General features: G+C 43.9%; 1 protein-coding gene across 3 annotated transcripts in view; it reads left to right on the top strand.

Annotated features, from left to right (window-relative positions):
- The first annotated feature begins 282 nt into the window (after positions 1 to 282).
- The window catches only part of POU2F3 (POU class 2 homeobox 3), a 67597-nt gene continuing 40893 nt past the window's right edge, over positions 283 to 26986 (top strand). For all 3 annotated transcript variants that reach the window (XM_087939172.1, XM_087939173.1, XM_087939171.1), the window contains exons 1-2: positions 283 to 515; positions 11054 to 11122. In XM_087939172.1, the coding sequence (XP_087795298.1) occupies positions 488 to 515; positions 11054 to 11122 (97 nt within the window). In that variant the 5' untranslated portion in view covers positions 283 to 487. The remainder of the gene's footprint in view (positions 516 to 11053; positions 11123 to 26986) is intronic.

The raw sequence follows: 26986 nt of genomic DNA, 5'->3' as shown, positions 1-26986 counted from the left end.
ACAGACCTTCGTGGGTCTGGCTGCTTCCCCCAACCACCCTTGCACACGAACACAACACACTGCACAAACACATACACACACACAGAGGCCTCCCTCCCTCCTGCTCTGCCCCACCCTCTTTCTCCAGGGCTGTTGGGACGCAGCCCAAATGAAGCTACTAATATGCAAATGGCTCACTTTGCATGGGACTCCGGCCAGGATGCATAATAATCATAAAAAAAAAAATAATAATAATAAGATGGAAAAAAAAAATAGATTGCCCGGGATGAGAAGTGTCACGGGGGTGTGGCTGCAGCTCAGGTAATGTTCTCACCTGCCTCAGTGCAGTCAGGAACACCGCCGAGCCGAGCCAGAGGTGCGAGCCACAGCTGGCAAAGAGGCTGGTGGAGAGAAGAACTCGGCAGAGGGGGGAAAGCTGGCAGCCCCACGGGCCACCTCGGTGGGTGGGGGCTGGCCAGGGTGCAGCAGGTATTTCCCCACCAGCAGGATGGTGAATCTGGACTTAACGCATACAGGTAAGGTTTGCCAAGGGCAGGGGAGCAGAGGTGGGAGGGTGCTTAGGGGAGAAAGAGGGAAGCCTGGCCCCTAGGTTGGCCCATGGAAAAGGAAGCCCCCTGGGACAACCTAAGGGTCAGTTTTGACCCAATCCATCTGCCAAATTGTTTCCCTCTCCCCGGGATATTTGAGGAGCCTCGTGCATCGGATTGAAAGTTGACATGAGCCAAGAAGGTTGGAGCGGGGTTGCAGAGAGCTCTCAAAGCCATCAGGGCAGGGGCGGGTGGAAGATTGGGGAGGGTGGAAGGTGAAATTCTCCCCTCCAGGTGTCATCCAGGTATCATCCGGGAGGTGGGAAAGCTCCCATTTTACCTGTGCGTTGCGCCAGTTGACTTTCTGGGCTGGGTAGTGAAGAGTCAGCCTTGGGTTGGCTCCGTCCTGAAGGAAGGCGGTTGCCCTTTGTACATGGTCAGGAAACCCCTCCCAACTTCAGGCTCTGGCATTGGAAAGTAATAACAAGGCTACTCAAGGGATTACTACCGGTAATAACAGCTCTGTTGAGAGCATCTTGGCTCAGGGAACCGGCACTCGGATTAAGCAGTGAGGTGTCTGATGAACATGTCTTGTGGGTCCGCATGGGTGGATTGTTTACTTTGCGTGAAGTTGTGAGTGTGCAAATGCACGAATCCAGAGGATTGGAGGAAAGAGGTGAATTGCTTTTTTGTAAGATCTGGGGCTGTACCATGGATCCTCTCCTGATCGGAGCAAAGAAAATGGCAGGATCTGAATTCCAGACCCCCTTTTCCTGGCATCTATTCCTGGTTAGCAATTCCATAAGAGATTATAGAATTAAGTGGACTCAAATAACAATACAAAGCTTTTTCTACCACCTTCTCCTTTTCTTGCTCATTATTTATCTTCTCTTTCTCCTCATCTATCTCCTCCTCCTTCATCTTTTCTTGCTCATCCTCCTCTCTTCTTTCTCTTCTTCTTTTTTCATCCCGCTTCCCCTTTGTCCTTTCTTTCTCTGTCATCTTTCCTTCTTTTTCTCCTCTTTCAACTTCTCCTTCCTCCTCCTTCACCTTCACCTTTCTACTTCTCCACAACATGAGGAAAGAGCTCACCTGGCTTTGGAGGACATGGCCCTAGAAGGACTTTGGGGACCTGCAAAGAACTTCTTCAGGGTGGCTATCAGAGATCTTTAAGAAGGTTTCTTGTCCCACAGAAATGCCAGTGGGTTCACTCAGGAGCAAAAGGGAATTGATGTCTGGTAAAGACATTGCACTATGGAAATGTAGCATTAAAGTAAGTTTTCCATGAGACTTCTGGCCGTTGGCAATGTTCTAAGATAGATGATAGCTAATGAGGGAGAGAGGAGAGAGAGAGAGATTATATAGAGATAGATAGATAGATAGATAGATAGATAGATAGATAGATAGATAGATAGATAGATAGAGATAGATAATGACAGAAAGAGAGAGATTATATAGTGATGATAGATAGATGATGATAGATAGATAGATAGATAGATAGATAGATAGATAGATAGATAGATAGATAGATAGATAGATAGATAGATAGATAGATAGATAGATAGATAGATAGATAGATCAGAGCTTGAAATGGTTATAGCAGCAGAAAACTAATAGCTAGAAGACTAAATGCCTGTGAAACAATTCTATTTAATTTTTAAATTTAAATGGAAACCTAATACAATCTCTCCCCTCCCCTCAAATTTTTATTTTTGATCAAGACCCCCTTTCTTGGGGGAAGCACCCAGAACCTCAGAGAGGGTAAAGCATGGCCTTATGCACAGGAGAGACATTGCACCTCTTGCTGGTATCCAAAGTGTTCCTGCTTCTGATTTACAGCAAGAGTTGAGTGCCAGGTCAGAGATTCGCAACCTCTGGTGTTATTCAATATTGTCTTCTCTGCGTAGCATTTCTCCTTGAAAAGCCCAGCTGCCTCTCCCAAAAAGGAAAATAGTTTCTCTAGCTCATTAATGGCAAATTGGATTTTGGGTGTCCGCAGTTCCAGAAATAATATTTACATCCTTCTTAACCTGTGCGGGATAATAATCCCACAAAAATGGCAAAGAAAAGTGCAGGAAAGACACAGAGCAAACAAAGCCCTTCGTATTCTGCTAACATCTAGGACAGATGGCTCAATGTATTTTCAGTGGAAGTTGTTCTTGAGAACTTTCTGAAAACTATGTTGAATTCTGAATTTTGTCAGGACTTAAAGGTTTGCAATGGTTTCTAGCACAAATTCAGAGTGATGGTTTTGAGCTATGAAATCCTAGCTAGGCTATCTGAAGGAGCCCTTCTGTTGTAGAAAATTGTCTAGTTGTTGAGACCTTCATATCCCATTGAATTATGAATGCCAACTTGTCCAGAAGACCAGGAGGAGTTCAAATCCTGTGGATTTTTTTCATGGTGGGGTCATTTTTCCTGTCTCCTTCTCTACATCTGTTCACTCAGCACCTTCCCTGGTAAATCATAGGCGCCACACTGATGTTTACCTGGACTTCAGTCTAAGGTGACAGCTGACTTGAGTTCCATATTAATATGATGCTTGGTATAATCTTGTTTTTCATTGAAGAATTGTAAACATTGTAAGCACCCTAGAGAGCCACGCATAGCTTGAGGAATAATAATGACACAAAGACCTGGAAATAGAAATAGAATGACTGTGGCAAAAGAAAGCAAAGGCAGTACCAGTAGGAATAGGCACCTTGGATGCAATCCAAAACATTTGGAGAACCACATGAACATCCCCGGCATTGACAAACTCACTACCGGTCAATTGCAAAAGGCAGCTTGACTTGGAAAAGCTTACATCCTGTGCCGAGATCTTTAACACCATCAAACAACAAATATTTGCCTATCCCAAGTCTTTGGAAAGGACTGGATAGGTGAATTAAAATACAAAATCCGGTATAAATACCTGTCTGACTATGCAATGTGCCATAATAATAATAATAATAATAATAACAATAACGACATGAGTCTCGGCTTGAGTTTGTTCAGTCATTGTTTAACAAATGTATCCATAACAATGACTTGATTAGCAAAACAGTAGTCCCCGGTTCTATCTTTGGATCAGCTAATCATTCAGAAGTAGACATCACTTTTGTAGATTAGTCCTTCATGAATAAATATGTCTAGCTAGGCAAATGTAAGCATGTAACCTTCCATATCTATTTTAACGCTTAGATTTTTCTCTCGCAGAGAAACTATTGCAGCATATGATAGCCAAGAATTCAAGTTCCAACTTGCATATTGATTAAATATATATAGGCCACCAAATTTCAACACAGTTCTGGGCAACCTGTAGGATAAAACATTTAAACCGACTTTGATACAGTCCCCAAAGAAACAGGTCGGCATTTGAATTGGTAGCAAAGTGTAGAGGACCTGTATGGAATGGCCTTGAAGAGTCACCATCCACAGTCAGATAATCAGGACTTGATCCCAGACTAAGAAAGTAACTTGAGGAACCATCTCAGACAAATCCTTCTCTGGTTCAAAGAAAAAAAATGCTGTGGGAAACTTATTCGGACTATGCAAAATTCTGTTATTAGAGCTGTTACAAGAATCCTGGTTTATGTGGCACTTTTATTTAGTCTGATCTACCTTCATGGGTTAAAACAGACCATGTTCAAGGTTTAACCTGGACATTTCTGCCCCATTTATGACATTAGGAGAGGTGGGAAATAAATTCAGAACATGAAAGTTAGTATTTGTAACCAATTTGGGTTGATGTAATAATGCTGCCCAACAAAGTGTTGAAGCGAAGGATTCTCTTTCCCTTTTTGTTCCCGTAGAAAGTTTGTGTTGAAGTTTTGGAAATCCAGAAGAAAAGAACAAGAGTGAGAAAATTAAAATCCAATGTACTATTTAGCCAAGCAAAAGGGATCTGGGAGATTGAAGGCTCCCAGAATAGTTTGAAATTTGAAGAACAGGGGTATTTTTGCTTGTTGGCTTATTTGCACGTTTGTTCCCCGGTAGATTCACTTCTGCAAACAATCCTGTCACAGTGTATTGTGACACATTCATCTTATACCACAACACCTTTGTTAGAAAGAACAGATTAGAGTAAGTTTCACACACAAAACTGGCCGTCACAATCTTCTAATTTCTCTGTACCCTCCTTTCCTCTTTAATCTTGAATTTCTGAGCAAATGGAAATTGTTTTCAAAATCACCTCCAGACGGTGGTAATCCCCAGATGTTCTCTTTTGTTTCAAACCAAGCTGTCTAATGATGTGTGAGATGTGTCATCATCTCCGATAGCTTTCACTGAGTTGGGTCTTCTCTGTCACACACCCCTTTTTCTCACATGAACCTAGGGCAGAAAGTACAGCATTTTATGGTGTACCTGGCCTTCGGACTAAATAAAGGAAGTCTAAACGATCTTATTGCTTCTGTACATGAAGTGTGCTTTTAATGTACATTATGCATAGAACAAGAAGCAACAGATGGAAATTTATCAAGGAGAGAAGCAACCTAAAACTAAGGAGAAACTTCCCGACAGTGAAAATAATTAATCAGTGGAACGACTTGCCTCCATAAGTTGTAAATGCTCCAACACTGGAGGTTTTTAAGAAGGGATTGGATCACCATTGGAACGGGATGGGGTAAAGCTCCTGCCTTGAGGAGGAGTTGGACTAGAAGACCTCCAAGGCCCCTTCCAACTTCATTATCTGAATGTTTATTGAATGAACGTTGCAGAACAGTGGAATATCTATAGTGTGATGGCAGCAAGATTGCATTTTTGTAATGATGGTTTAGAAGCATGGAAAAGTTGATAGATATGCTGGCCAGAACGAGAACCACAATTGCCTCAGGATGCATTAAGGGTTTTTTTGCTTGCTTGTTTCTGTTTCCCAATTTAATAATGGGACACCAGCAAAACGATTGCATTGGATGCTCATCAAAGTCTTGCATGACAGTTTGATACTTGACAAGAGACCTACTCACACGACGTCCTAGGAATTACTCATCCTCTTTAAGGGTCCTCCAGCAGCACCTCCAAAGTCCACCGCCAAAAACCGAGGATGGAGAAATGCGGTCTTGACCATTTTGTTCCGCTTTCTGCTGAAGAAGGCAAAACTCACTTTGGGGTTTCCAAATGCCACTCGCCTCCTTGGCACAGCTGACGCCTGCCGTGGAAAAAACTTCAAAGCCCTCTTCTGCAACGCGTTGGCTGAGGCACAAGCTTTCCTTCTGCCGTCCAACTGAAGCAACGAAGCTGTGTGGGAAAGCTGACGGGTGAAACTTGCTCTGTGGGGTAATGAAACCAACAAGTCTGACTGTGTTGCACAAGCTTTGGAAGGCTTGCTCCTCGTTAGTTGGCTAATTAATCCAAGTTCCCCCCTCCTCTTCCAGCCTGATGAACGAGAGCACGCAAGGGTGACTGTGACATTGCAGGGAAGCGGCCGAGCAGCCAAAATTTCTTCCCCCGTGCAAAAAAAAACAAAAAGGAGCATTCTAAACGGGAAGAAGGCACCCTTCTGGAGAGACAACCTCGTGCCAAGCACATTTCCTAAATGATGTTGCCAATCATGTGCTCGGTTGCAAGCCCAGAGGTGTGTGTGCTCACCCAAGGAATTCACAAGGCGGTTAGCTGCTGATGCTACCTGTGACGAGATTCTCTTCCCGTAACCTGCCTGTTTGATGTTAAATCCAATTTAATTATAACTGGCAAGCTGGCAATCGCTCCGAGCATCCTCATCTGAAATTTCCATTCGGTTCCTTTGTGCCGGAGCCAAGAATTGAAGAAAACTGGGAACAGGTGTTCTTAGAACTTAGCTGATCCAAGCTGGGATTCTATCGGGATTGGCATCCGATCAGGATGGGGCACTGAAAAACAAAAACGCTGCCCCTTGATGCCACGGCAGATGGCAAGGGATGCAAACCTGTGCCAACAGGGTTGAGCACTGCTTGTTTCCTTCAGCTCCGAAAGCTCACGTCTTGGGGAAAGCACAATCTCTGAGCATGCATGGAGTGTATTCTTTTGATGCAGGCTGTTCTTACGGTGCTGTTTCCTTCAGGTGCAGTTCCACCTATGCGGAAGAAATCTCCCCTCTTGCACAGATCTCCAGGTGAAGCAATCGGAGATCAGGTGGCAGGGGAAAAATTTTGTACCCATGGCTCCAAAAAGTAGAATTCCCAAGTAGCAGAAACCCTACCGACAGAGGTGGGATTCAAAAATTTTAGAAATAGGTACTCTGCCCGGTTGCTAGGTGGGCGTGGCCTAGTCGGCCTCCTGCATCACAGTGTGGGGAGGAGCTTTTGCCCTTCCCAGGCTCCAGAGATTTTCCTCAGGCCTCCGGGAGGACGAAAATGGCCTCCCCAGGCTCCGGAGGCTCTCTGGAAGCCAAAAACAGGCCTATTTCTGGCCTTTCCTAACTTCCGGGAGGCCCATTTTTTGCCTTCTCCGAGTCCCCGTGTGCACCCTGCACTTATCTGTATCCAAAATGGGCCACGTGGGGACTCCTGGGAGGGGAGGGGAGGGGTGGGCGGGGCCAACCAAGAGTGGGATTTGGGGGTTCTTTGAACTGCACAGAATCTTAGCTAGGGGCTCTCCCTGCGAACCCCTGCGAACCCCCAGCAGCCCACCCCTGCTTACAGAGAAATAGGCAAACAGACCATTGTGAACTTTCCCAGGGCCAACCGGCTTCTACAAACCAGGTTCTGGCACTGAAAATATCCCAGTCAAGTCTTGGTTTTGGGATGAAGAATGGCAGCTTATTGGAATTTTGATTGTTTATTGTACCCTATGACTATCATTAACTGTTGTACCTGATGATTCTTGACTCTTGACGAACGTATCTTTTCTTTGAGGTATACTGAGAGCATTTGCACCAAGACAAATTCCTTGTGTGTCCAATCACACTTGGCCAATAAAGAATTCTATTCTATTCTATTCTATTCTATTCTATTCTATTCTATTCTATTCTATTCTATTCATTCTTTCCTTATTTTATTCTATTCTACTCTACTCTATTCATTCTTTCCCTATTCTCTCCTATTCTATCTTCCAACTCTGTTATTCTATTCTATTCTATCCTATCCTATCCTATCCTATCCTATCCTATCCTATCCTATTCCATTCCATTCCATTCTCTATTGACTGTTTCCTAGTATGATTTGATTGCTTTCTGTACCTATGACTATTATTGAGTGTTGTACCTGATGATTCTTGACTCTTGACAAACATATCTTTTCTTTTATGTACACTGAGAGCATTTGCACCAAGACAAATTCCTTGTGTGTGTCCAATCACACTTGGCCAATAAAGAATTATATATTCAATATATTCTATTTTGGGACCGATCCCAGACCCAACCTCATTTTTTAGACTGAAAATGTTATCTTGTTCCTAAGGCCCATCATCTTAAAACAGTGTTTCATCCCCTGCAAGTTTGTTTAAAATGGTTTAAAAATTTGGGATTATGCGAATCCAACATGAAATTGTGAATTTGGTGGTTTGTTCCCAGTTCTCCAGAGCAGGACAGGGCAGATGTTATTATTATGATTTACTTTGAACAGTTGCTAAATGAATGGTCACCTAAGTCAAAGACTACCTGGTATTTCTCTGGAGCATCTCTGAGCATCTTTTCTTCCTAAACTCTTGAATTATCTTTTGTTATTGTTGGTTCCTCTGTGGACTCGAGCCTGTAAGGCCCAGAAACTGTACCACTTCCTTCTTCAGCCTGCTGAAAAAACACAATTGTGTGTTGTGGAACTTGGCTTTAACTGGTAGCCTTGTCTTTTTCACAGGAAACCTCACCTGGCCAAACCACAGATAATACAAACAGAGTGTTCTGCTATATATATCTATAAAAGTGTCACTCAATGATGCAAATTGCCCTTCTGTATTTACTTTCTCTCTCTCTCTCTCTCTCTCTCTTTCTTTGGAACAAAAAAGAGGGATCAACTAATAGATGTGTATGCAAATTACGGTTCGTTGCACAGTCAGCCAGATGTTCAGAGGGAATGTGTCGTTTTTGTCCACCTACCGCGTCCTTCCCAAGAACCTGGGATAGTCAGAGGCCGTTCTTTGATGGTCGTAAAAGGCTTGGCCCAGGATGTCAGCTGTGCCAAGTAAAGCTGCCTTTTGCAATTGACTGGTGGGGATTTTGTCAATGCCGACAAAATTGGTGCTCCAGATGTTTTCACATTGCGCCCAAGGCACCGATGGCTATTGGTACTTCTATTTTGGCTTTCTTTTGCCACAGTTGTTCTGCTTCTATTTGCAGCTCTTTGCACAGTTAGATCTCCACTTACAAGAATTTGCCTAGTGCAGAATACCTTATGCCACCAGACTTGAAATTTTAGATCTAGACAACCTAGAACTACGCCACCTTTGGTCCGATCTAAGTATAGTACATAAAATCATACATTGCAATGTCCTACCTGTCAATGAATACTTCAACTTCAACCATAACAACACAAGAGCAAACAATAGATACAAACTCAAGGTAAACTGCACCAAATTTGATTGCAGGAAATACAACTTCAGCAACAGAGTGGTCAATGTCTGGAATACTCTACCTGATTGTGGTTTCTTCCCCAAACCCCAAAAACTTTAACCTGAGACTGTCTACTATTGACCTCACCCCTTTCCTAAGAGGTCTTTGGGGGGCGTGCATAAGCGCACCAACGGGCCTACCGTCCCTATCCTATTGTTTCTTTTATATTTTTCTTATATGTATCCATTTCATGTATTCATAACTATGTTTATACTGATACCTGTTATCTTATAATCACTTGACAAAATAAGTAAATAAATAAAAATAAATAAATTTATGCCGATTGCCACGTCCCAGGACCTCATGTTTCTCTTTGTCAGCCTTCTGACAAGTGAAGTCCATGGGGAAACCAGAATCACTTCACAACACTGTTGCAAATGTTTAGAACTGCAGGGATTCCCTTACCAAACAGGGCGAGAAAAAGTCATAAGTGGTTGAAACTCACTTAGCAGATTTCTTACTTAGCAACATAAATGTTGGGCTCAATTGCCGTCCTAAGTGGGGGACTACCTGAATTTTGTATTTTGCAATGTTTCTATCCAGGTTGGTAGCAAAGGTTTCGTACTTTCATTGTACGGTTTGTGGCTTCTTTTTGTTGTTGTTGTTATTTAATATACCAGAGGTGTCTATAGGGCAGTCCAAAAATCAATATCTACCAAGAGTGACCAGCAGCTTAAGACTAAACACATCAAAGAGGACAAGGGTTTGGTTGTATGATTGTGACCGCTATCTCAGCTCTTTTGGACATACATGGTCTACGGACCCCATTCTTAGTTCCTACTTCAGTTTTTCCACCCCTTTTATTCAGGGGTGGGCTTCAAAAAGGTTAGCAACGGGTTCTCTGCCCGATTGCTGGGTGGGCGTGGCCATGATAGGTGTGGCCTAGTTGTCCTCCTTCACCATGGGGGGGGCGGTTTGCCCTCCCCGGGCTCCGGAGGCTTTTATCGATCCTCCAGGAGGGCAGAAACAGCCTCCTTAAACTCCAGAGGCTCTCTGGAAGCTGGAAACAGGCCCATTTCTGGCCTTCCTGAACTTCCGGGAGGCCCATTTTCACCTTCCCTGAGCCTCCACGTATGCCCTGCACTTACCTGCATCCAAAATGGGCCACGTGGGGACTCCTGGGAGGGGTGGGTGAGGCCAGCCAGCAGTGGGATTTGGGGGGGTTCTCTGAAATGTGCATAATCTTAGCTAGAGGTTCTCCTGGACTCCAGAAGCACACCCCTGCTTCAATAGTAACGTTACAAATCTTGATACGGTGTACTAGTTCCATGTAGGTTTTAATGCAGTGTATATTATCTATTCCTCCTGTTCTCAGTTCCTAATCAGTAACATTGAGATAATAATTGCTAGCCAACCCTAGTTCAGGATGAATTTGACATAAATATCGAAATGTATCTATGGAGAATCTGAGTCATCCAGGCCATGGTTGTCCCAGAGATGCTTTTTCAAGAAGCAACTGGACTTTTTCAAAATAAAGATAAAGATAGAAATGTACTTGAGGTAGGCTCCAGATAGAGTCCTTGGGGAAGGTTAAAATCCAACCAACCTCAACAGGGATGATTATTGCAACTTGGTGGGGTGAGATTCCAAAGTTGGTGGTCAAGGTTGATTATTTTCTAAGACCTGATTTGTTTCATTCATTCATTCTCTGGATTTTTAGAAGACCTCTCGAAAACACGGGTTGCTTTTCTGCACCCCTTCTGGTTAAGAAATCAAAGCCAAATCTGGAGTCGTTTTTGCCTCCTCGACAAATTAGGGAAATGCCTCCTCATTTTTGTCGATCTGCCTGCCCTGAACCTGGGAAATTGAGGATGGAGGAAAGCTCAAAGCTCAGTCAGAGTAGGAGGAGAGGAGCGTAAACGCAAGGAAAGTTTATGACTTTATGAATATTCTAGAGGTTGCTTATGTAGGCATTAGAAATTTGAAAGTCTGAAGACAGATTATTCTAATGATACTCCGTTGCTCATTCCGGGGTTGGATTGTGCCAAGTCATTAACATCGGCTTGTGTTCCGTTTTCAGAAATGAAAATGAACGGTGATGTGGCGGATTCCACAGAAATGAGGAATGACAGCAGTCATCGAGATCCTGGTAAGGAAACGTTTCTCCTCACCTTTTCTGGTGTCTTCTAATGCCTCCCAACAGCAGCCCACATTCCAAGAGGAAACTACTGGCTGGAGTTCAATCTAAGCTCAGCCTTAGACTGTCATGCTTTGCCTCCAGATCTGAGAAACTAGAAACAAGTTTCCATTCTAGGAAGCCAAAAATCTCCTTTCTTTCTTTTTACTGTTTCTTCATCCTCTTAAATTTGCCAGGATAGCAATAGCTTTGGCGACAAAAAAAAGAATTTACTAATAGAAGAGAACCTTGGTAGAATTATGGAGTCCTTGATGTTCTCTGAGCCTGGTTGGTGTCTTGCAGACATTTCAGATTTACAGATTAACAGAATTGGAAGGGACCTTGTAGGTCATCTAGCCCAACCCCCTGCCCAAGCAGGAGACCCTACACCGTTTCTAACAAATAGCAGTCCAGTCTCTTTTTTAAAGTCTCAAGTGATGAAACTCCCACAACTTCTGAAGGCAACTTCTGTTCCATTGGTTGATTGTTCTCACTGTCAGAAAGTTTCTCCTTATTTCTAGGTTGAATCTCTCCTTGTTCAGTTTCCATCCATTACTTATTATTTGGCCTACAGGTGCTTTAGAAAATTCCCTATCTTAGGAACACTGATGATGTTACTAAGTTGAGTAATGAGATGTCTACAAGACAGAAAGAAAGCTCAGAGAGTATCAAGGACTTCACAAAGAAAGAAGTTATGGAGAAAGAATTGGTGGGTGTTTGCTGCTCCCTTGTGACATTGGTGTCTGGTCCATTAAAGCTTTGCTGAGCATTTTTAAGATGGTGTTGCAGCCAACAAGCAATCTCTGGATAACTTAAGAATTGATATGACTGTCTCATTGCTTCATACTTCTGGCTGGGAAGTGATCATAGCCCTGAAGTATTATATGTCAGGTCTAGTCTACTTAAGTTCTCCATAAAGGCTGATATTTATCTTAAAGGCAGAACAATTCGAGACCCAAGTACTTCTGCTGAATTTGCTTTCTCCACGGTAATTTTTGGAGTTTGCGTTGCTGCCATCTTAATTATCAGGAATCTTGGAAAGCTGAGATTATCCTGACGCATGTAAACTGTGTTAATAAGGCATAAATTAGTCCATCGCATGCTCCTGGTAAGAGGAACCAGAGAAAACTGCTTGTGGTTATGTAGTTCAAAGGAATTATTATAATAGAGCGATTTCCTCCAGAGTGAAAAAAGGATACCTCCAAAAGAGCTTAAAGGCCAAACCTTTTAACATCCAGAATTTGAACAGTGTAATCAGCCCCTAATTAATTTGAGGATTTTATTTTGCAAAATGAGCCAACCTCTGCCCAGCTCCGTGCATTTGACTGCACTTCCGATCACTGATGTTTGGATTTGATTTTAACTGAGACTATAGCATACGCTTTCAAATATGGGTAGTTCTGGACTTAAGAGTTCACTTAATGGCCGTGCAAAGTTACAACGGCATCGGAAAAAGGGACTTGCTGTGACCATTGTTCACACCTACAGTCGTTGCAGCTTCCCCATGGTCGTGTGAATTTATTAGGAGCTAACATGTTGGCCAGATCTGTATGAAGCCAATTCTGAGGCACGTAATCCTATGATCCTGTTTTCCCCCCACCTCTCTGGGTGCATTATAATTCATATTCTCCAAGAAAACATGTTCATAGCTGAGAGTCATCAATCACATTCTCCAATTAGGGATTTTCATGGCAGAAATTCCGGTAGCTTAGTTACAATCTTTGCAAGATAAGAATGGAATGCACTTTTGGTTTTAAATTGCCACACTGCTCCTCCAAATCTCCACCCCCTCCCCTTTCATGGCAACTCTAAAACAGGCATAGAAATATTATATGAGTTGACAGTGGCCAAGGTTGGAGACCCCTGGGCTCAAAGATTGACTGTTGGCTTGGAAGCTCCTAGATGTAGGACTTTCCTGAGGCAACCAATACGGAGAAGTCTCAAAATGCATTCCACAAAATGCAGTTTAATACTTCACAATAGCCCAGGTTGCAACTCATTAAAAACAGTGTGGGAACTTAAAAGCCATAGCTTCCACACCAATTGTCTCATACTGATTAGAGGACTTGAATGTGGCTTAAAGTGGGAAGAATGTGTTTTCCTGAGAGATGAGAAAGAACTTCAACAGCGATATGAGAAGGTGATATCCCAATGCTCAGCAGAAATGTGTATGAGCAACACCGGTTACAACAACTTTGGCACACACAGTCATTGCAACTTCTAGATTAGCCAAGTCTGTGAGGCCAAGAGAGGGATTCTGGATCGGTGCTAAACTTCCAACTACGAGTTTCCAACGTAACGTTTAGGCGTGTTGATTAAGATTGAATTGTTAGTTTGTCCATGTCTATGTGCAACACAATCAGCAAGGAGCCAAGTGCTCAAAAACTGCTACAGAAATTAGATAGAAACTACTAGTTAGAAAAATGGACTAGCCAAGGTTGGGTCTAGATCAAGGCAAATTTCAATTAAATTTCAAGACTATTTCAGGAGGCAATAAAAGAGAATAACAGACTTGGAAGGGACTTTGATGGTCTTCCAATCCAATCCAACCCCCTATATCATCAATCCAACCCCCTATATCATCAATCCCTATATCATTTCAGACAAGTGGCTGTCCAATCTCTTCTGAAAAACCTCCAGAGTTAGAGCATCCACAACTTCTGGAGGCAAGTCGTTCCAATGGTTAATTGTTCTCACTGTCAGGAAATTTCTCCTAACTTCTAGGTTGGGTCTCTCCTTGATAAGTTTCCACCCATTGCTTCTTGTCCTGAGCTCAGGTGCTTTGGAGAATAGCTTGGCTCCCTCTTCTTTGGGGCAGCCCCTGAGATATTGGGAGACTGCCATCATGTCACCGCTGGTCCTTCTCTTCATCAGACTAGACATACCCAATTCCAGCAACCGTTCTTTATATGTGTTAGTCCTCTAATCATCTGTGTTGCCCAAGGGGATTCAGTGATGCCACTAGAAAAAGGGCATGGTTGAATGGTTCAGCCTGTTTTCTCAGTGTGTTCAATGGGTTAAAATTGGGAATAGGAACGGAAGTCAACGGTTCCTCTTCCCATCAATTGACCCCTAAAAAAAGTTTGAAGGTAAAGCAGGAAGCTTCCTGGAGCATCCTCCCCTTCCCGTTGTTGCCCTTAATTTCTTTTTTAAAATGGAACTACATTTTACTTCTTTCGTAACAGAATTTCAATAGCAGAATCTTGTTGGCCTACAGTTGATTGGGCTCCCAAGTGTGTCTAGATGACAACGGTCAACTAGAAAATCAGTTACAAGGTTCAGGGTTCAGGGAAGACGAGACAGGGTTGGGGTTGATGTTGAGACAAAACTTTTAAAGGAAGGAAGTTCATCCTCAAATGCTCAAGAAGTGGGATGCAGAGCTACTCAGAAGAAGCTCACGACAAGGTCATCCTCCTTTGAAATTTGATGTTCCTCCACACCTTTTTTGTGGTGTGGAGGGGTTTGACTCTCAACCCATTACCTTCTCCTAGCATTAAAGGACTTGAGAAGTCGTCAAGGTTGTGAGTCCAGAGCCACAAGATCTGAACTGTCAGAACTGGTTCTATTACAAGATCTAGATCTTTAGGATTGACTCAGCAAGTGCCTTATTCTTCTTTCATGAACCTTCAGAGAGGAATGATTTCCCTCTGCCTGGCTATGAGATTCCAAGCTGGGCAGCACAGTCCACTTTGGGGCCCACGTACTGACTCCAAATCTGGTTAGCCCTTGGCTCAATCTAGAGACAGAGACAGATTAAAAGAGATGGAAGGGAACTTGTAGGTCATCTAGTCCAGCCCCCCTGCCCAACCAGGAGACCCTACACCATTTCTAACAGATGGCAGTTCAGTCTCTTCTTGAAAGCTACCAGTGATGAAGCTCCCACAACTTCTGAAGGCGACTTCTGTTCCATGAGTTGATTTGCTCTCCCTGTCAGAAAATTTCTCCTTATTTCCAGGTTGAATCTCTCCTTGTTCAGTTTCCATCCATTCTTCCTTGTCTGTCCTTCAGGTGGTTTGGAAAATAGATTGACACCCCACCCTCCTCTTCTCTGTGGCAGCCCCTCAAATATTGGAAGACTCCTATCCTGTCTCCCCTGGTCCTTCTCTTCGCTAGACTAGCTATGCCCAGTTCCTGCAACTGTTCATTGTAGGTTTTAGTCTGCAGTCCCCTAATCATCATGGTTGCAGTTCTCTGCACTCTTTCTAGAGTCTCAATGTGTTTTTTTTTATATAGTGCCGCGACCAAAACTGGATGCAGTACTCTAGGTGTGATCTTTGCTTAAGGATTTTCTGTATTTTACTGTATCACAGTCAGAAGACATCTTCATTACCTTCTCCACTTATTATGCCTTATCTCTCTCACCACCGGTGCCCAGCATGGTCTCCTTGGGCTAGTCAACAGTTGTCTGTCTCATTCTCTCCTAGTCGGACAACATTCTGAGCAAAACCTGGAACACCATAAAACTCCATGAGAAATAAGCAGCTTCAAGCAATCTTCCAAAGACTTTGGTGGTGGAGGAGAGTGCCAGGAGAGAATTCCCAGTGCTCCCCCACCCCCCACCCCCATGCCAGCAAGAGGGAGTCAGGGCAGCTGACACCTTCATGGCTTCTTCAGCCCGCTGTTTCTTTATCTGCCTGCAAAAGGGTTCAGCCCAAATCCACAGGCCTGGGAAAAAGGAAAAAAAGAAAAAGAAACAACTCCCACTGTTCCATCAAAGCTTACTACGGGTTTTGGGAAAAGTGGCCAAGACCTGTTTCCAAAGGAAGACCGGCATCAAAGAAGTCTAGCCTTTGACCTCCCCTCTCTTTCTTTCCATTGATTTTTTTTTAAAATGCACTTCTTTAAACAAGAAAAAGAAAAGAAAAGAAACTCTGGCAGATGCAGCTCCTCCCTCCTTTCTTGAGATGCCGGGATGAGTAGGCAGGGGCCTATATCTTTGTTTATTTGTGGCGAGCAATAGGTCTCTATCTTCCTTGGTTGCAACAGCCCAAATACAGAGACTTCCCTTTGGAAATGGGGTGCGGTTGAAGGGAGGGGGGGCGGTGAGGCAAGGCCTCTCTCTCTCTCTTTTTTTTTTTCCCTTAAAGAAAATAACACCATGGAACAGGGGAAGGCAGCTCCAACACACCTGTCCGTAACTGAATGGCTGTAGGCGTTGGGAACCATGCTTCTCTTTCCACGCCTTCTTCCACCGGACAAGCGGGGAACCATCCCAACAGTCTTTTTGCAATACATTTGGGCAACCCCGCTGCGCTCAGGTGGACTAAATCCATGCACCTTGTGTCAAATTTCACTGATAAACAAGGGAGGCTAGTTCCCACAGGTGAGGTCTGGAGCATTTCCCCATGCAGGTGGGAAAACAGCAGCGTTCGTTTCCTCACCTCCAGTTCTCCACCCGATGCGTTGTGTGTTGGAAATGGGGACATATTAGGGAATGGGGAAAGAGTAGGGTTCTTCTGCCAGATTCATGTTTTTCAACAGTTGAGGAACGCCGTTGCATGTTTTCCCTTCCAGTGGGAAGCTCAGGGCTTGTTTACCTTTTCTCTGCTGTTTTTTTTTTCCTTTTTCTTTTTCTGTTAAAGGTAGATCCTTCTGCAGTTGGGATTTCTTCTTCTTTAAGGCGTTGGCTGTCACGAGGAGGGTGGAAAAATGGGAGCAGCATTAGAGAAACAAGGGAAGGGTTTCAAATAGAAGACAGTTTTACTAGGAAGTTCAGGTTCCCTCCCCCCAACCTCCATCACATCTCTCCATCCTAGGAAACTCTTGGGAATGAAATGTCCTCTTAAATTTGTGCTCAGGTATCACCTCTATGACACCTCTGAGAAGAAGCGGAGCGCCCTTTTCTCAGCTGCCACAAAGAAAAGGGTGGAGCTTCTGGAGGTGATCATCTCTGCGTCTCCCACTGGACTAGATGAGCCAAAACAGTGATGAGTGCTACCTCACTTTGAGAGAAGTCATACTACTCAAATAAAGAGGAGTTAGGGTAGGGTAGGGTGGATTGGGTAGAATAGAATAGAATGGAACAGAATAGAGAATGGAATGGAATGGAATGGAATGGAATGGAATAGAATAGAATAGAATAGAATAGAATAGAATAGAATAGAATAGAATAGAATAGAATAGAGAATGGAATGGAATGGAACAGAACAGAACAGAACAGAGAATAGAATAAAATGGAATAGAATAGAAGAGAAGAGAAGAGAAGAGAAGAGAAGAGAAGAGAAGAGAAGAGAAGAGAAGAGAAGAGAAGAGAAGAGAATAGATGAGAAGAGGAATGGAATGGAATGGAATGGAATGGAATGGAGTCGAGTCGAGTCGAGTCGAGTCGAGTCGAGTCGAGTCGAGTAGAGTAGAGTAGAGTAGAGTAGAGTAGAATAGAATAGAATGGAATGATCGAATTGGAAGGGACCTTGGAGGTCTTCTAGTCCAACCCCCAGCTTAGGCAGGAAACCCTATACCATTTCTGACCAATGGTGGCCCAATCTCTTCTTTAAAAGCCTCCAGTGTTGAAGAATTCACAACTACTGGAGATAAGTTGTTCCACTGATTAATTGTTCTGACTGTCAGGAAATGTCTCCTTAGTTCTAGGTTGCTTCTCTCCTTGTTGAGTTTCCACCCGTTGCTTCTTGTCCTGCCCTCAGGTGCTTTGGAGAATAGCTTGGCTCCCTCTTCTATGGGGCAGCCCCTGAGATATCGGAACACTGCTATGATATCACCTGTCGTGTCAGTTCTTTACCTGCAGAAGAATTCCATTTCAAGTGCCCACCATTTCTAGATTTTGCTGTCCCATCCTCTCTGATCCTCCATGGATCTCATTTCATCCAGATTGTCTCTCATCACTTAACCATTTCCATGAATTCTTGAAAACTCTTCCTTCGGCATTTCAACTGCCTTGTCTTCTGTTGGCCTCTGTTTCCCTTGTCTTGATTTTTCCAAGTGTCCCAATCATTTCCAATCACTCTTTCCTGGAGTGACTGTATCAGAGATCCAAATTACCAAGTGTCCAAAATATTTAGGCTTTAGTTTCCCTTACCTCAGGAACATTTACACACTCCTCTAAATTTGCCAACTGAAATCAGCAATGCATATGAAAAAACTCAAATTCGGACTTCGTATATAAATCATCTCATATATAATCCTATATTATCTAAAGTCAGTTATAATCCAAGCTGAGATTTGTATACCTTGTGGAAACCTGCTGTTCAGATCACAATCACCAGGTGCCCAGTAACATTAATCCAAGGTTTATTTAACTATGTTTTATTGGACAAACATGATATCTGCGCATAAGCCAAAGGGCCACCGGATATACACAGACTATGCATGCTCTTCCCAATATATACATGCACAAAACAAACCATCTAACAAGGCTTGGATAGCACACCCCAGCTAGGATCCTTATGCCAATTACGGAGTACCTGGTTGTTATGGCAATTCTGTAGAACATTTGCATAAGGCAGCCAATTTCCATAATGGAGTTCTGAGCCAGACAGGGGTAAAATTTCCATACAGGACCAGCTCTTCATGGAGAAGAAGTCCGTTGAGGTGAATGATTCAGGGAGGGTGAAGATTTGAATATCAAATGAAGAGACATCCTGGAATATGGAAAGAGGACAATGGGTAGTTGGACTGGGCACCAGAAAGAGGAGGAGGAGGAAGAGGAGGAAGTGATGAAGAAGGACCACACACAGAAGAGACAAGGATGGAGTTACTGGCTCATTGAAGGTACCAAATCTTCCTTTAGGATCAAGCTTCTGTCCCTTTCCAGACACGTTTTGCAAATCCTGACCCCTCCAGACAATATATAATGGCTGAAGCAATATGCCAAAAGTGACACTAAACCAACAGATTTATCTTTCCTTCTATGTGCACATGCATCCTTCTACATAACACTGTGCGGCGGAAGCCAAAAAAGCTAACACAACCCTTGGTTGTATAAAACAGAAGCGTAGAATCAAAATCAGGTGAAATATTAGTACCACTGTACAAAGCATGGGTAAGGCCACACCTGGAATACAGCATCCAGTTTTGGAGGCCACGTTACAAAAAAGATGTTGAAACTTTGGAAAAAGTTCAGAGAAGAGCAACTAAGTTGATTAAAGGCCTGGAGACTGAAACGTATGAAGAACGGCTGCAGAGTTTGGGTTTGGCTAGTCTAGATATAAGAAAGAATTAGTGGGGGGTGACATGATAATAGTATTCCACTATTTGAGGGCTGCTACAAAGAGGAGGGGGTCAAATTATTTTCCAAAGCACCAGAGGGCAGGACAAGAAGCAACGGATGGAAACTAATCAAGGACAGAAGCAACCTGGAATTAAGGAGGACAATTAACCAGTGGAACAGTTTGCCACCAGAAGTTGTAGGTGCCTCATCACTGGAAGTTATTAAGAAGAGACCGGACAGCCACTAATTGGATCTGTATAGGATCTCCTGTTTGAATAGGGTGTTGGACTAGATGACCTCCAAAATCCCTTCCAGCTCTATCCTAATTGATGTTTGAAAATTATGTTGCTCTCATTTGGAGTAGGAAGAAGCTTTTGTGCAAGAAAAAAAATATTACCGGATCAAGGATGTTCCCCATATTATTCCAGCTCAAAAAAAAAAAAAAAAACCATGCTTAAAATTGTTTCATCCCATTAGAAAAAGAGAGTAGAAGACTTGCTCAATGAGTTGGTCCTAGTGATGTCCCAGAAAATTGCTCCGTGTGGTGCAACTTTGCTCTTAATCCTTCTGCCAGTGAGAATAGGCACGGTTCCTGCGTAGAAAGGAGTTACTACTTGCCGGGCTGTTTTTTGGGGCCCTTTGTAATTGGTAAGAGTGAAAGACAGAAGGTTGGCTGAACTTGAAAGGCTAATCGCCTTAGTCTAGTCTTGGGGTGGGAGGCAACAAGGAAGCCGCAGGACTATTAGGGGAAATTGGGAAAAAAATATTTTGACTTGCTGCATCATCTGAATTTAGTTTGGTTTGAGAGAGAGGCTCATTTTTACATCTTCCTCCTTCATTCGTTCCTTTCTTCCTCCCTTCCCTTTTTTCTCTTTCCCTCCTTTCTCCCACTCTCCCTTTCTTCCATCCACACTCTCTTTCTTTCTCTTCCTTCTTCCCTTTCTTCTTTCCTCTCTCCCTCTCTTCCTTTCTTCCATCCACACTCTCTTCCTTTTCCTTTCTTCTTCCCTTTCTCCTTCCTTCCTCCCTCCTTCCATCATCCCATCCATTCATTCATCTTTCACAGTTGTCTGAATACTTTACCCCCCAAAATCTCAGACATACACATTCCTTTTTTCCCCCAAATTGTAGGGAAAACTGGCAGACAAAATGCTTGAAAAGTCTCTCCAGACCCTCCCTGCAAAGGCTATTCCTTGGTCTTGAACCCTTCATCTGATCCAGATTATATTCATCATTTCTGTAAAACCAGTTTCCCACACCTCATGACTCCATTTTACATGGCAGATGGTCCTTCCCTGGTAGATTCTTGGTAGATTCCTTTTTCACTTCACTTCACTTCTTTTATTTAATCTTCTTTTATTTTATTTAATCTTATTTTATTTTACTTTATTCCCTTGGGGAGCAGTTCTCATCTCTCGTCTGAACTTGGCAAAAAGGCCTTCATTGCAAAAATGGCTCTTAATCAAGATCTTTTTCCTTTCCACCCTGCAATAACAGCGATGCCTCTTGTGCCTGTTGCTTATTGGCTGGGCTCCCATCTTGCACCAAGACTAACTTTAATCCTAGTTTGCTCAATACGCCACTATGGCCAAGCTTGTGCATAAGCCATGAACGATCATTTAGAAACCATTGTATCTGGATTCATGGGAGATGCTAAGCCAACCACGTTATTGGCTTTGCATGATGTGCGAAGGTAGCTATACAACTCTACTTGTTTAGGTTTAGACTCAGAATCTGTTTTTGACTAAGACAGTATCACAGAGTTGGAAGGGACTTGAGAAGGTCATCTAGTCCAACCCCCTGCTCAAGCAGGAGACCGTATACCATTTGAGACAAATGATTATCCAAACCTCCACTGTTGGAACACTTAGATCTTCTGGAGCAAGTTGTTCCACTGATTAATTGTTCTCATTGTTAGTAAATTCCTCCTTGGTTCTAGGTTGCTTCTCTCCTTGATTAGTTTCCATCCATTGCTTCTTTTTCCTGCCTTCTGGTGCTTTGGAGAATAGGCTGACCACTTTCTTTCCACCATCAGGAACTTTCACTTTATCCCTGAGTAATATGTTTATAGCATATTGCGAAGGCAGATTGTTTGACCACGGACAAATACTATGCCAACTCAAGAACATCTACTTTTTAAAAATTGAAAATTGAATGGGTCCTTGGAAGTTTAAGCCAATGCAATCCTAAATTGCATTAACAGAGGGATACAATCAAGATCAAGGGAGGTACTAATACCATTCTGTAAAGCCCTTAGTAAGACCACACCTAGAATCCTGCACTCGGTTTTAGTCACAACACTATAAAAAAGATGTTGAGATTCTAGAAAAAGTACAGAGAAGAGCAACAAAGATGATTAGGGGACTGGAGGCTAAAACATATGATGAACAGTTGCAGGAACTGGGCCTGGCTAGTTTAGGGAAGAGAAGGACCAGGGGAGACAGGATAGCAGTCTTCTAATGTTTGAGGGGCTTCCACAGAGAAGAAGAAGGGGTCAATCTATTTTCTAATGCGCCTGTAGGAATAATGGATGGAAACTGAGCAAGCAAGTGATTCAACCTGGAAATAAGGAGAAACTTTCTGACAGTGAGAACGATCAACCAATGCAACAGAAGTTGCCTTCAGAAGTTGTGGGAGCGCCATCACTTGAGACTTTCAAGAAGAAACTGGACTGTTTTCTGTCAGAAATGGTGTAGTCTCCTGCTTGGACAGGGGGTTGGATTAGATGACCTACAAGGTCCCTTCCAACTCTGACTATCTGTTATTTGCTTCAGAGAGTGAACCCACACTCCCAAAACTCCTGATGAGACTTTGATGGATCCAACAAGTCACCTTGGGTTGAGATGGACAGCAAAAGAAACTTAATCAATCAACCGATACATGGGAATTGTGCCATGATCCATTCCGTGGGGCAAGTAGTACCAACTTTTTCTCTAAACGTTCCCTGATGGATTTATGGCTACGTTTGCTGTTTGTTCCTGAGAGGCAAAAAAAACAATAATTTTTTGACAAAACCCCAAATCCCACCCAGAATTGGGGCACATTTTCTCCTCTTCAGGGAAAAAGTCCCCAGGCAAAGTCGCAGAGCTCTTGCCAAGGCTGTGTAAATTGACTCATGGCTGGTTGTTGCCAGCTAGCTCTCCAGGGCAGGGGAGAAAGCAAGCGCCTCTCTCATCAGCTTCCTGGGAGTCAGCCCTGTTCCCAATTCCTTCTGCCTCCTGCCAAGAATTGTGGTGGATCCAGTTCAGTTGGAATATTGGGAGCCCTCTCCCCAGAGACATCCAGTCAACCCCTCGTGCTTCTTCTCTGTTAGAAAGAGGTCGGCACCAACATATCGAACCAGAGGTGGCATTCAGCGGGTTCTGACCGGATCTGAAGAACCGGTAGTGGAAATTTGGAGTAGTTTGGAGAACTGGCAAATCCCACCTCTGACTGGCCCCACCCCCATCTATTCTCCACCTCCTGAGTCCCAATTGATCGGCTGGGTCTTCTTTGGTTGCCCTGCACAGAAGAACGGAGCTGGAAAGTAGGTTAGTGGGGTGGGGAGGGAATTGGGGATTTTTGCAGTATCCTTCCCCTGCCACACCCACCAAGCCATGGCCACAGAGCCAGTAGTAAAAATAATTAATCCCACCACTGCTCACTAAATGTAGGAAGGTTTCATCCGTGAGAAATATGAACTACCTAGAGGTGGGTATTCAGCAGGTTCTGACCAGTTCTGGAGAACCAGTAATGGAAATTTTGAGTAGTTTGGAGAACCAGCAAATCCCACCTCTGACTGGAGATTTTACATTATCCTTCTCCTGCCACGCCCACCAAGCCACGGCCACAGAGCCAGTAGTAAAAATAATTAATCCCACCACTGCATCAAACCCTGGCTCTTTTCCAAGAGGGATGAAACAAACAAACAAACAAAAAAAACCATGATGTCAATCGTTGAGCAAGATGAGGTTTCACCGTTCAAATTCCAGCCCTACCAAAGCGGCAACCTAAAGTATGTTTAGAAGGGATTAAACCCATGGAAGCCAACGGGACTACATTCAGGATTATCAGATTGGGCTGGCTGGGCTACCGGAATTGCCCCGGGGATATGGTCCCTCTTGATTCCTCACAATAGCTGCAAGATATTTGGCAGAAGCTGATGTCCACCGCAAGAGGCCGGGCAGATTTGACCAGTTCATCATCCTAGCCTGATACACGAAGGACCTATTTCCCCATTTCAGCAAAAGTTGACTTTCCTTCCTTTCCAACTGGCACCGTGCATTGAACGGATTACTTTTCTCCTTTCTCTTTTGGGGAAACGCATCCATAAGTGGTCTCAGCGCTACTTTGAGTCTTGCTTCAAGTTGATGGCGGCCTTTGTGTCCTCTGAGCAAACGTCTGAGACCGAGGTATTAATCTCGGTCTTAATTTAGGCTTGTAGGGATGTTCCTTCCTGCCTAGGAGATATTTTGGCCTTTTTGTTTCCTTTTTTAGCTTTTTGGTTGTCTTTTTTTGAATGGTGTAGAGAGCAAACTCCCCTCCCTTCTAGCCCTGATGATGTGACCTAGTTGGGTCATGAAATGTCGGCAAGAAAACAACCAGGTTCAGAGACCCCCACAGACGTCCTCCTCCTCCTCCCCTCACAATGCCTTCCCTTCTAGCACTGACAATGTGACCTAGTTAGAAGAGCACCAAGGATCCCACAGATATCCTCCTCTTCCTCCCACACCCCTCTCCTTCTAAAACTGATGTTGTGACCTAATTGGGTCATGAAATGTCTGCAAGAAAACAGCCAAGCTCGGAGAGCACCAAGGACCCAACAGATGTCGTCCTCCTCTTCTTCTTCCTCTTCCTCTTCCTCCTCCTCCTCCTCCTCTTCCCACAACCCCCACCTTTCTAGCACTGATGATGTGACCTAGCTGGGTCATGAAACGTCTGCAAGAAAACAACCAAACTCAAAGAGCACCAAGGACCACACAGTTCAACCCCGAGCATTGGTTGCTTTGGCTCAAAGGGGATCTACCAGGTTCGCCTCTAATGAACCCCAGGAGCTGCTTAGGCTGCCTTTGGCATGGCTTTCTTGAATCCCGGAGACCTGAAAATAACAAAGATTCTCTCCAGAGTGCATATATGTATCCTGCTGTAGGCACCTGATAGCCTGAAGCTGGGCAAGACTAGACATGGCACTCAGAATTGGGCTATGCTCATCCTATGTAGAAGGTAAGGAAGAGATCTAGGTAGAATTACAGCTGCTGCTAGGGAAAACAAGCCTTTGGAAGCGTGGTTGGATCCCACAGTACACATAATTCTCTTAGGAAATCAAATCTCAGAGTTTGAAGAGAAGGCAGAATTCTCAAATCCAGAAGAACAGAATTCTTCCTTGGTTGACCGGCTATGTGATTTTGGAAAGGAACCACTTATTAGGTCTAAGAGATCTACATATCCAAGAATGTCTTTGGCTTCAGTAGATATCAGAAGGATGTGGAGAAGTGTTCGTCCATTTTACAGCCTGCTAGCTTCATCCAATTTGGTTCTGCGAGAAGCAAGCTGGACAAGAGAGGTTGACCATCTAGAAGTGGGCGTCTGAGACGTTCAGTCAGAACTCAAGAAGCTTCAAGGACCGTCCAGTTTCCTCTTGAAAAAGCAGCTTTGGTTCAGGGACTACAACTTCCAGCTGACATGAGAATTCATGAGCCTTGGGAGCTTCAAATACATCCTTAGGGAAAGGAAAGCTGAGGGAGATATTTCTGTGTTCTTCGTTATCAGAAGAGTGCAAATTGGAAGTGAGAAAAATTCTCTCCTGCTTTGCAGTGAAATGAAAGTTTAGAATTGTTCCCTGAATTGGGAGGTGAGTGATGTGTGGGTCAACTCCTTCCACACATTTCCTCTTACTACCTACTTGGTCCACCAAAAGATAGATGTGTGGATCTACCACAAATTCCTTTTTCCAAACCAGGTGAAGAGATCCTGTATATTCAGCCATTTTTATAAGGTCCATCCGTTGCCTGCAGCCAAAAGTTCTCCGAGCAAAATACCATCAGCATAGCGACAAAACCTGCAGGACAGTTGCGTCAAACGGCACAATGTGAAAGGAAAACTGGGAGAGAAGAGACAAGATGTGATGGCGTAGAAAAATGCCACTTTGCCAGGCTCTTCTCTCCTTTGTTGCTGTGCATGATGGGGCAACCAAACCGGAGAATCAGAGACCAAGAGCTGAATATAGAAATTATCTCTGTTGCCTATTTTCACCACAGATTACACTACGCAATTATAAACCTGTGGTAGATCGGACCATGCCTTATAGATAAGAGGATGAGAAGGCAGCTTCTGCCTTGTTACTGGTCTTGTTGCCTTTCACAAGGAGCACAGGTGTGCCTCACCTTTTGGGCGTGCCAAGGTTTCAAGAGTAGCAGGGGCCCCTACTGACATAATATTACTGACACCACCAACACATGATAGCAGTGTTTCAATATTTGAGGAGTCGTCACAAAGAGGAGAGGGTCAACCTATTCCCCAAAGCACTTGAAGGCAGGACAAGAAGCAACGGATGGAAATTAATTAGGTAGAGAGAAGCAACCTAGAACTGAGAAGAAATGTGAGACCAATAAAGCAATGGAACAACAACTTGTGGGTGCTCTATCACGGTTAAGAAGAGGATGGACAGACCTGGCTCAGTTTTCTGTTCTGTTCATGGATTTTAAAGGAGGGAAGGAAGGAGGGAGGGAGGGAGGAAGGAAAGAAAAAGAGATAAGGAAGGAAGGAGGGAGGGAGGGAGGGAGGAAGGGAGAAAGGATGCCTCAGTCCACTACTACACTTACCAACTCACACTGAGGTAATGCAACTACAATTCAGGATAACCAGTACAATTTGGGTCCAGGGATCAAAGAGTCGTGCGTGCCCACCAAAGTTGGGGTAGTTTAGTGAGTGATGAGAACTTGATTGCCACTTTGAATGTACACTAATCGCCATACCTTAAAATGAAATTTCGTTGCATTTCAGCTCTTAAAGGGTCACCACCTCCAATATATGCTACATAAACATGACAAAATAAATAAATGCACACATAGACACATAGTCACGTACACGTATGTAGGGATGGGATTCAAAAATCCCAGCAACCGGTTCGCTGCCCAGTTGCTGGGTGGGAGGGGCCTATCGGAACTTCCTGTTTCTGGCTTCCGGTGGGCTTCCAGAACCCAGGGGAGACCGTTTTCATCCTCCCGAGGGTCCAGCGGCCTCCCCCGGGCTCTGGAGGCCCCCCGGAGCCGGAAACAGGCCCATTTCCGGACTTCCAGAAGACCCCCTTTTCCCTGCCCCCAGAGTCTCTGCACGGACCCTGCACTTACCGCCATCGAAAATGGGCCACAGGGAGGGGAGGGGAGGGAGGGGAGAGGTGGGACCAGCTGGTCAAGTTGAAATACCAGTTTGGCAAACTAGCTATAACTTTAACATCCGGTTCTTCTGAACCAGTCCGAACCGGTAGAATCTCACCCCTGAATACATACATACATAATTATGCACATACCCATATATATTATATGACACAGAGAAACAACAGGGTCTAGTTTGGATGTACACATGTACATGGCGAGATGTTGGCATTAACCAGATTTGGCCATTTTTTTTCTCTCTTCTCCTGCCCTCATTTCTGGCCCTTATCATTTCTTACCCGGTTTGCAAACTTGGCATAA

The sequence above is a fragment of the Pseudonaja textilis genome, chromosome 9 (genome assembly GCF_049901715.1).
Source record: "Pseudonaja textilis isolate UNSWEBS1 chromosome 9, rPseTex1.2, whole genome shotgun sequence".
In the NCBI taxonomy this organism is placed as follows: Eukaryota; Metazoa; Chordata; class Lepidosauria; order Squamata; family Elapidae; genus Pseudonaja; species Pseudonaja textilis.
Note: the sequence above shows the minus strand (reverse complement) of the source record. Positions and strands in the feature narration are given on the sequence as shown.